This window comes from Colobus angolensis, unplaced genomic scaffold, assembly GCF_000951035.1.
Source record: "Colobus angolensis palliatus isolate OR3802 unplaced genomic scaffold, Cang.pa_1.0 Scaffold6, whole genome shotgun sequence".
Lineage (NCBI taxonomy): Eukaryota > Metazoa > Chordata > Mammalia > Primates > Cercopithecidae > Colobus > Colobus angolensis.
Genome location: NW_012119598.1, coordinates 14,072,364 through 14,082,508, shown reverse-complemented (window position 1 = coordinate 14,082,508; position 10,145 = coordinate 14,072,364). Strand labels below are relative to the sequence as shown.

Below are 10,145 nucleotides of genomic sequence, written 5' to 3'. Positions count from 1 at the left end.
AGGCTGGAGTGCAGTGGTGTGATCTCAGCTCACTGCATTCTCCACCTCTTGGGTTCAAGGGATTCTCCTGCCTCAGCCTCCTGAGTAGCTGGGACTATAGAGGCCTGTGTGTGGCACCATGCCTGGCTAATTTTTGTATTTTTAGTAGAGACAGGATTTCCCTATCTTGGCCAGGCTGGTCTCAAACTCCTGACCTCAGGTGATCCACCCCCCTCGGCCTCCCAAAGTGCTGAGATTACTGGTGTGAGCCACTGCACCCGGCCTGTTTTTTTCCTAACTTTTAAAAATGCTTAAACATTTTAAATTTAGCTCTTTGTCAGGGATTTATCTTTCTGATTGGCATCAGACACATACTGGATTTCACTCTTACACTCATTTGCAACACCACTACTTCTACCAACACGTCACTCCTCCTCGTCTTCTTCTTGCCCCTCTCTGGTTTGTGTGTTACTGAGAATGTACTTCATATCAGGCAGTGCTGAATTTATATTGTTAGTGAGCTGCTTCATTCAAGCATATTATCTTTGTTTTTACAGATGAGGAAACTGAAGCACAGAGAAGTTGAGTAAGACCAAGGTCTCAGTTAGTAAGCAGTAGAAAAGCACTTACACTGTGAATTTGTCAGTTCATCCTTTTTCCACAGATTTGAAATGCCACCTCTATCATATACTGGATTTCCATATATGTGTGTGTATATATATGTGTGTGTTTGTATGTATGTATGCACATATATATACACACACATATATATATTTATATCTCTTTCTGGACTCCTTTTTATTTCATTGAGTTATTTGTCTATTCCTGGGCCAATATCATATGATTTATTTAGTACAACTTTCTAGCGTATTTTGATAGCTGATAAGGAAAGTCTCTTATTGTTGCTCTTTTTAAAAAATGTCTTGGCTATTCTTAAACTTGCCTTTTTCTTTTCAGAAATGAATTTTAGAATCAGCAAGATACTTCATGTCCCTTAAACCTTAATTTCCTCATCTTTAAAAATGGGGCTTCTTTTAGTGTATGCATTACAGTATCTAGCACGTAGTTTTAAGTAGTTACGAAGTTTTAAAAAAAGTCATCCAGAATGTATAAAAAACTTAAATTTCCTTTGTGTTGCTTGCCGTTTGATTTAGGCATCAAGTGATTTGCTTAAACTTTTCTCTCTAGTGAAACCATCTTTAGTCTATCTTATAACACACAGTTTAGGTTGCTGCTTAGTTCTGTGGAAATGTGTGTATGGTGGACAATGATAGGCTCAGAAGAAGATAAGGATACCCCTGAGTGATGATGTGTTTATTCTGCCATACTATTCTGATTCCGAGGATTGCATCATAGCATCTCTCCTTACGAGCTTTTCATATTGAATTCTGTTTTTTTGACAAGGTCTCTCTTTGTCAAGGAGAATAGAGGCTAACTTCAATTGTGTGGCATGGAAGGTTTCTATTAAACCATCTCAAACTTAATTGTGTCAATCATTAACGTAAGTGATCTTTGTTTTATTGCTATAGACACAGTTTTTTAAAGCTCTGCTAAAGGTCTTTTTTATATTCACTATTAGCAGCTTCTTCCTAAGTTTGATATAAATTCCTCTCAGAGTGATTAAGTACCTATTTTTGTCACGTTTTTCCTTCTGTTGATGATGTACAGTTTATTGTCTTCATAAAGTAAGAATATGGGGGTCATAGAAATATTGAAAATAACCTAAATGTTTAGGAGTAAAACATAATTATGGTTATAATAAATTACATCTATCTATAATAAATCACATCTATGGTATCTATCATTTGCTAAGTATGAAAAAGGTCAGGCAATATAAATATTAGCTCCTTCCATTAAAAAATATATATACACGTATGTATTTGAATTCACCTTCTTTCTTAGATGAAGCAGTAGCATACAGTACACATTCTTCCCATCTTGTTCTTTTTACCTGCTATATGCTGGAGATCATGCCATATTAGTATACAGAGATACTCCTTATTCCTGTCATGATTTCATACTACTGTCCTGTGTACATTCTTACACAATATTCTTTTTTTTTTTTTTGAGACAGAGTCTCGTTCTGTCACCCAGGCTGAAGTGCAGTGGCACAATCTCAGCTCACTGCAACCTCTGCCTCCCTGGTTCAAGTGATTCTCCTGCCTCAGCCTCCCATGTAGCTGGAATCACCGGCACATGCCACCACGGCCAGCTAATTTTTGTATTTTTAGTAGAGACGGGGTTTCACCATGTTGGCCAGGCTGGTCTCGAACTCCTGACCTCAAGTGATCCACCCACCTCAGCCTCCCAAAGTGCTGGGATTACAGGTGTGAGCCACCATGCCCAGCCTACACAATATTCTCAGGTTAGTATATTCATACTGTTCTATTGTGAATGTAGTTTATTCAACCTGTCTTTTATTGTTGGCTATTTGGGATGTTTTCAGTCTTTTGCTGTTACACACAGTGTTACTGGTAAATAGACTTGTGCATGCAGCTTCTCATGTGCTTGCTAGTATATTGAGTTGGATTCCCTAAAAATAGATTGGCTGGATCAAAGGGTAAATGCATATATTACTTTGCTAAATATTGCCAAATTCCCCTTCATAGAACTCATAGTCTTTTGCATCCTCACAACCAGTAGATTGTTTCCCTATAGTCTTGTCAACATGGTATGTCATTAGTCTTGAATTTTTGCCATTCTGATAGGTAGGAAGTGATACTTCAGTGGAATTTTATATTGCATTTATTTTGTTGTAAGTAAGTTGAGCATGTTTTTATATGGGTAAGAGGCAGGTGCATTTTTTTTTTTTTTTTTTCCTATAGAGTTCTTGACTTTTTTCCTTCTCCACTTTAAAAATCTCTCTTTTGGTAGGGATATTAACCCTTTAAGATTATTCATTAACCTGGGAAAATGTCCACAATTTGTTGAGTGCAAACAGAAAAATACTAAATCATGTATTCAGTATGAGTTCAACTAATAAAAGAAAGAGAAGTGTGTCTGTATGTATGCAGGATAGATGCTCTATAACCTAAGTATTACCAGTAGTTATCATTGGGAGTGTGATTATACTTGATGTCTGTATGCTCTTTATTCTTTCATATAGTTTCAGGATTTCTTATAATAGGCTGTAATAAACCAGGAAAAAGTTTAAAAAATTAAGTAGATATTGGCAAAAAGATGTACATTGAGCGATTGTTAAGATGTCGATTGATGTATTCACAGCTTTATATTAATTCACAGTATTGATTTGCTCACTCAGCAGTTATATATTGAGTGCTTACCATGCCAAGTGATGTGCTAGGTACTGAAGAACCAGCAGTGAACAAAACAGATACAGTACCTTCCCCCCGTGAGCTTATTGTCTGATAAAGGAAAAAGGCAATACATAGTTTTAAAATGTTCACACATCTCCATCTTGTCTATTATTTGTACTGACTTTTGGATGAAATTTTCTTTCCTCTGAGACATAATATATAACTCTGTGTGTGTGTGTTTTCAACTAAGTCACTAGGAAAAAAGTGCATATATCCCCTTTGCAAAACCAACCACAATTCCTTGTTTGGGAAGTTGTCTGCAGTGTTATTGAGAAACTCTAGAACCCTTTGAGTAGTATAGGGAGGTTGGATAAACAGGAAAAAGAGATATCCTGAAAAAGAAAGGGGAAAGCTGGACCAGATATTATGATATGGGCCTCTCTTTGCCTGGCTAACTCCTGTCCATTCTTCAGAGGTCAGCTCAAATGTCACCTCTCCTGAGAAGCTGCTTCTGCTTCCTACAGCCCAGGTTAGGATTTTCTCCTGGATGTACCCAACATCTTGTGCTTGTTCCCATCATAGCATCACAGTATTACAGTGTATTGTAGTTACCTCTTTACTTGTATGTCTCAAGCTGTAAGCTCCTTGAAGGCAGGGATTTTCTCTTACCTTTCACTTTATTCATTGTATGAAGTGCAGTCTCTGACTATAGTGGACCTTGTAAAGGTGATGAATTTCCTCTTTGACAGAAGCAGAGAGTTATAGATATTGAGTCAAATAAACATTTACATTTGCTTAAGTGATGCGGGCTCTGGTTTTACTGCAGGTAGTGAGTATGGACTTTAGGGTTTGACTCTTAGAGCCCATTCTCAGCCAGTGGACCCTAAATATAGCAGCCAACCTAAATATAGCAGCCAATGCAAGATAGATTTGGTCAGGTTTGGGGAGCTGGCTTTATTAGCTCTCTGGTCTTCTAGTGTTGGCTGCCACCTGACCTCATGAGACAGAGGCTACCAAGTGGAATCCAGGTGCTTTGTTCCCTCTGAGTTATCCCTTGAATTCTAAGAAATTTTAGTGCACCTTTGTGTTGAATACAGAGCTCACCCTCTGGACATCCCTGTTGTGTGAGCCTGCTTGGCACTGGTGCACAGTGGTGCTCAATCCAGGGCAGTGTATGTATAGTCAGTGACTGGTCAGCCCCTTCTCATCAGCATCACTTTTTGTCTTATTCTTCCTAATGCCCTCTCCCCACTCTAATCCCACTCTATTTCTTTGGTTTCACCTTTCCTCTTTCCCCCTTTTTTCCTTAGTATATAATCTACTGCTCGTTAGACCAGCCAGTAATATAATGGGCCTTCCTTAGCTCCTCAGAACAATTGAATTTTGTTTTGGACTTTTGCCTTAGGTTGTTGAATCTGGCGAGTGAAGTTAGTATTAGGGTGACCACCCATTCCATTTTGCCTGGGACCGCCCCCGTTTTAGCACTGAAAGAGCCCGGTGTCCTGGGAAACTCCTCAGTCTTGGATGGTTTGTTACTTTAGTTAGGGCTGACCTAGGAAACTGCTGTGTCACAAGTGACTGGGATAATTCTGAAGTTTTGTTTTCTAATACTTCCTTGAATTCAGCATGTAATTTTTTTTTTCCATCAGAGACTATAATATCAGATGATGCTATGACACAGGAAATGAATCATCTCTGTTCTTGCTTAATCTTTAGCCAAAAGCATTTGAACAATACTTGACTCTGGAAGATGGCAGACTGCTGACTCATCTGAAGACGTGTTCCGCGGCGCCCAAACTTCCTTATGATCTCTGGTTCAAGAGGTGCTTTGCGGGATGTTTGCCTGAATCCAGTTTACAGAGGCAAGTATGTCTTTCGAAGACATATTGAAGGCTTGGCATTAGAGCAGAGTTCTGGCCTTTCATGCGGTCATCCCTCAGAGTATAAATTTGCTTTAGAACAATACAGTAATTTGAAGCTCAGTCCTCCACCAGCTACCATAACAGCACATGATTATGCTTATTCTTGAATATATAGTTAGAAAAATTGAGGGCCCTCAGTGCATTAGATGCTGTGAAGTAGTCACACCTCACATGGTCTCCACGAGTTTATGTAAGCGTCAGCTCCTCTTTTCCAGAAATGTGACAAATCCCCCTCTAGCAGAAATCTTAGTATTAGTTTCATCACGGTATCTTTAAAGAAGCTGAAGGCAGTCAAAGATTTGAGACTCAAACTAAGTTCTTCCAGTCAGTTTCAGACACATCTGGGTATTTCGGAGTCCAGGTGCCACCCATTAAGACTTTGTGATGTAGTAGAATAGTAACTCTTAAAATAAGTTATGGCACTGAATAGTGCAGTACACAGAGAACATTATAAGATAATATGTAACTAAGTGTATCAAGTAGAATACCAACTTTTAGGAGTTATGGGAATGATCAGAATTATTATTATAGAGTGTTTATAGATCAGTAACTGGCTCCTTAAGCCCTTAGAGAAGTTTAAGGAGTCTGTCCCCAGAATCACTGGCCATGAAACTGAATTTATCTCATTTCACGTACATCTTTTGTTGTCCCTTAGTAGGCTATAATTATAGCATTACGGAATATTAGCAGAATATATACCATTAGTTTAGGATTTTCTTTTTCTTCCTCAAAAATGTCAGGTTCACAACATGAGGGAATATGATTTTGGTAGATGCCTAGTGGAGCAGTAATTTTTAGTGAACTTTCCTTTTTCCTTTTAGTGCTGATTGTATCTGGAATAGATTTCAAATGGCTTCTGTATTTTGTTGTTGTTTTGATGATTATTTCATAAAAGTTGTTCTTTGAAACTTTTACATAAAATTGGAGCAAATTTTATTTTGTAATTTGAGATATCTAGGCTAAGCATAATGCTCAAACTCATGTAATTTGATTCTATCTCCTTATTTTTGTAGGGTTTGGGATAAAGTTGTGAGTGGATCCTGTAAGATCCTAGTTTTTGTAGCTGTCGAAATTTTATTAACCTTTAAAATAAAAGTTATGGCACTGAGCAGTGCAGAGAAGATAACAAAGTTTCTGGAAAATGTAAGTGTGCTTTGATTTGATTTTGAATCTGGAAATGAAGTTACCTTAGCAAGTCAGATTTTCCTATTACATTAGATTATTTCAGAGAAATAATACCTTAGAATGTTTCAGACAATAATTATAATAATGATTATTTTAGAGAAATTATTTAAGAGAAATAATAATTTGATTTGATTTTGAATCTAGAAATGAAGTCACCTTAGCAAGTCAGATTTTCCTGTTACATTAGATTATTCCAGAGAAATCATACAGTATATTTTTACATTATAAGAAACATTTTTCCCTGAAAAAGTTTGGCCTAAAGTTGGCCTGAGGATTAGTTTGCATCCTGTCTTTGGGAGATGATGGTCTGAGACCATCTTGTGAATGTGTCCACTTAGAACCAGAGTCTTATCCTCCATGTGACTATGAGCAGTCATGTCAGGAAAAGGAAAAGGTGAGATCTGTCATTTTACAATGAGTAATTTTTGTCAGTTCAAAAGGGATTCTGTATTTTGGAGGATTTTGTAAGCCATTTCATTTCTGTTACTGTCTCTGGTGTAATCCCAGTTGGGTTTATTAATATACAGTATTAACCTGGCATATTGCTGAAAAAGCCAATGGTAATGAAATTAACTTTTCTCTCCCTATGTATCTTGGAATACCCTTTACCAGGCAAGAAATAGGATTAAAGAGACTTATGCCTGAATGATTTTCACAGAATCCCAAATCTATTCATTTTTAAAATAGTATTAGCATCTGAATAATGGCCTGGTAAATTATAATAAAGTACTGAGTCAATATGTGTTGAGTAAACGAATAATCATCAATATAACCAGAAGTGGCTAACAGTGCCAGGCCTGTGCTAAGTATTTTCCATGGGTTATCTCATGTCATACTGTGAACAGCTCTGAAGTCGGGCTGTCATTTCCCCCATTTTAGAGATGGGGATTTGAAACCCAGGTAGCTTAGGTAACCAGCCTGGGGGTGCACAGTTAGTGAGCAGTGCAGGATTTGAACCCAGGCAGGCTGACACTGGAGCCCTTTCATGTCCGCAGGTAGCATGTGATACAAGCCTTTTATGCTGTTACTTTCTGAAAAACAGGGAAAACTCCCATGGTAGTGAATTTTATGCCACAGCGAATGAGGGAAGACACTGAAGTTGTCAACACTAAAATTTCACAAAGTCTGGTTTGCTTGTCCACAGATTCCCCAGGACAGCTCAGACGCGATCGTGAGCAAGGCCATTGACTTGTGGCACAAACACTGTGGGACCCCGGTGCATTCAAGCTGAACGCACCTGCTGGTTGTGGACCGTCTGCCAGGCCCACCCTGAGCGTTGTGTTCTTGGCATGTGATCTGGGAAACTGAGTGAATAATACACTTTTCTTGCTCTGGTGCTCAAAGTGGTTTTTTTTTTTTCCCCAATAAAATTATTTAATTGAAATGCCTGGTGTTGCTGTGTTGGGGAACAGCATCTTGCAGTTACATAGAAATGTAAAGTTCATCTCTGAATAGCATTTCAAAAGGGTTGTTAGAAAATAGTTCCCAGATTTTAAAGCGGTTTAGTCAGGGTGAGTGGGTGTGTTAACCAGCAGTGCATAAGTAAGCCTGCCCTGCCTCTAATTGGCACCAAGCTAGTTACTTTTAAGGTCTATTTCTAGAATAAGAGTGACTTCCTTTTGTTGACACCTCAGATTTGGCTTTTGTTGATGCAGTACGTGTTTAAATGGAAGCCAACTGCCTTCTGAGGCTTCATCTTGCTAAACAGGCTTTAAAAAATTCCTTACTCTTTTTTCTCTTTGGGCCAGTTGGAATGAAACCATTATTGAACAAAACGTGTTTGAATCGCTTCTAGGAGCAAGTACTTGTTGGATATTTTGCTGCACTCCTGTTTTACTTGATGCGGCGGCGTTCAATGTGGGATGTCAGGGAGCACTGTGCCAGACACTAAAGAAGTGAGAGAAACGGCCAGTGAAGGTGAACAGCTTGTGCCGCGTAAATGGCATGGCCACTCTTCACTGGCTAGTTCCCGGCTTTGGGAGTAGTGAGTGAAAGGGGACCCTTTGTTTCACACCGCTTCAGCCTTCAGACCTGCAAGAGCCTGAGTGGTGAGCTGGATTTTCCCCCCAGCCCCTAAAAGAGGAGGGCAGCTATGAAGTTACAGAGGTACAATTCTGAGAATTCAGGCCCTCCCTAGTACGTGAAGTATCTGTTGAAAAAAAGTTCAGGCCGGGCGCGGTGGCTCAAGCCTGTAATCCCAGCACTTTGGGAGGCCGAGATGGGCGGATCACGAGGTCAGGAGATCAAGACCACCCTGGCTAACATGGTGAAACCCCGTCTCCACTAAAAAAAAAAAATACAAAAAACTAGCCGGGCGAGGTGGCGGGCGCCTGTAGTCCCAGCTACTCGGGAGGCTGAGGCAGGAGAATGGCGTAAACCCGGGAGGCGGAGCTTGCAGTGAGCTGAGATCCGGCCACTGCACTCCAGCCCCGGCGACAGAGCGAGACTCCGTCTCAAAAAAAAAAAAAAGAAAAAGAAAAAAGTTCAGAGAAAGTGTGAGTTGTTGAAATCTGCTGCTTCTGAATACTAACATATCCAAGAGTATTTAATTTTTTTAAATAAAAATGCACTCCAAAGAAAAACCTTTTAAAGAAAAATTGCCGCCTAGAGTTAAAACTTTAATAAAAAATGACGTCTTGCCAGCCATTTATGCCGGAGCCAGGCAGGAGCGCTGGTACTCTTAGGGAACAGGAAGGCGTAGGGGCTGAAGTTCCTCTTACTTCGCTGTTTTGGCTGGAGGCCAGCTGATCTGAAATGCAAGACTCTTACTGTACTGCTAAGGGATCTAAAAATAAATATTCTGCAAGTGTATTCTGTCAAACCCAGTTTGGTAAAAGCTTTCTGGCTCTAGGGTGTGGGGCGGCGATTTTTTCTGGAAGTTAGTCAATCTGAGAGTTTTTCCGTATAAAACACTGGTTGGCGGAATGATGTTTTTAAGGCCCACCACGAGCAAGTGGTGGAGAGGGTGAGCATCCAGTTTCGCTTTCATAGCAGAATTTCGCTTCGCCGAGAGCTAAGTGTTTTGAAAATGTGTGTGCCTGCTGTCTTGGGTAAGGAGCGCAGTTCCTGATAAAAATACATTCATATGCCTTTTCTTCAAAACATTTTGTCAGGATACTGCAGAATTTTTCCTTCAACCCACGGTTCCTGTCACAAACTATTGTGGCTAAAATGTGGGATTCTTCCTTGCCCTTGGAAAGCTGGAATTTAACATGATCACATGTAGTTTCTGTTTTTTCCCTTCTAGAGATTTGTCTTAAACACGAATGAGAAAACATCTCAGTCCTCTTGGCCAGGAGAAAGGAAGGCTGAGGAAGGTTGGAGAGTGTGTGTGTGTTGGGGGTGTGGCTTTGGTCTGCTGACAAATCGAATGGATGGATTGTGTAGAGGTACAATTGTGTAGAGGATTGTGTGTACACAGGCTTGTGTGTCAAGGCTGTTTCAGGAAATAAGGTCAGGGTTCATGAGAATGAAGCACTTTCTTTGTTAATGGAAAGTGCGCCTGAAAATTATGGGGCAACACTGAAATCATATGATGCGGCGAAGGAGCTCCGAGGACCTTCTTCCACTGTAGCTGTGGGTATGACAGGCACTTGCCCTCTCTTGAATTGTGTAAGTTCCCTGTCATGTGGTCATCACCTCCCCATGGTGACTCAAGGTTATGATGTTTTCCCTCTGAAAATGAAGAACCCGGAGGGAAGCCAGTGGGGATGAGGAGGGTAAGCAAAGAGCTTAGATGTCCGGGACCAGATCCTAAGATGAGTCGCTGGCTCATGTGGCCCAAGTGACAGCACCTGCTCCT

At 40.0% G+C, this 10,145-nt stretch overlaps 1 protein-coding gene across 7 annotated transcripts in view; it reads left to right on the top strand.

The window, feature by feature from the left end:
* TBC1D7 (TBC1 domain family, member 7) overlaps positions 1-9,381 on the top strand; it is a 24,808-nt gene extending 15,427 nt beyond the window's left edge. For 6 of the 7 annotated variants that reach the window (XM_011962708.1, XM_011962709.1, XM_011962703.1 and 3 more), the window contains 3 exons: positions 4,953-5,098; positions 6,172-6,301; positions 7,488-7,727. In XM_011962708.1, the coding sequence (XP_011818098.1) occupies positions 4,953-5,098; positions 6,172-6,301; positions 7,488-7,574 (363 nt within the window). In that variant the 3' untranslated portion in view covers positions 7,575-7,727. Of the gene's footprint in view, positions 1-4,952; positions 5,099-6,171; positions 6,302-7,487; positions 7,728-9,281 lie in introns of those variants that run through there. The other variant, XM_011962707.1, reaches the window with a different exon arrangement.
* Positions 9,382-10,145: the final 764 nt, after the last annotated feature.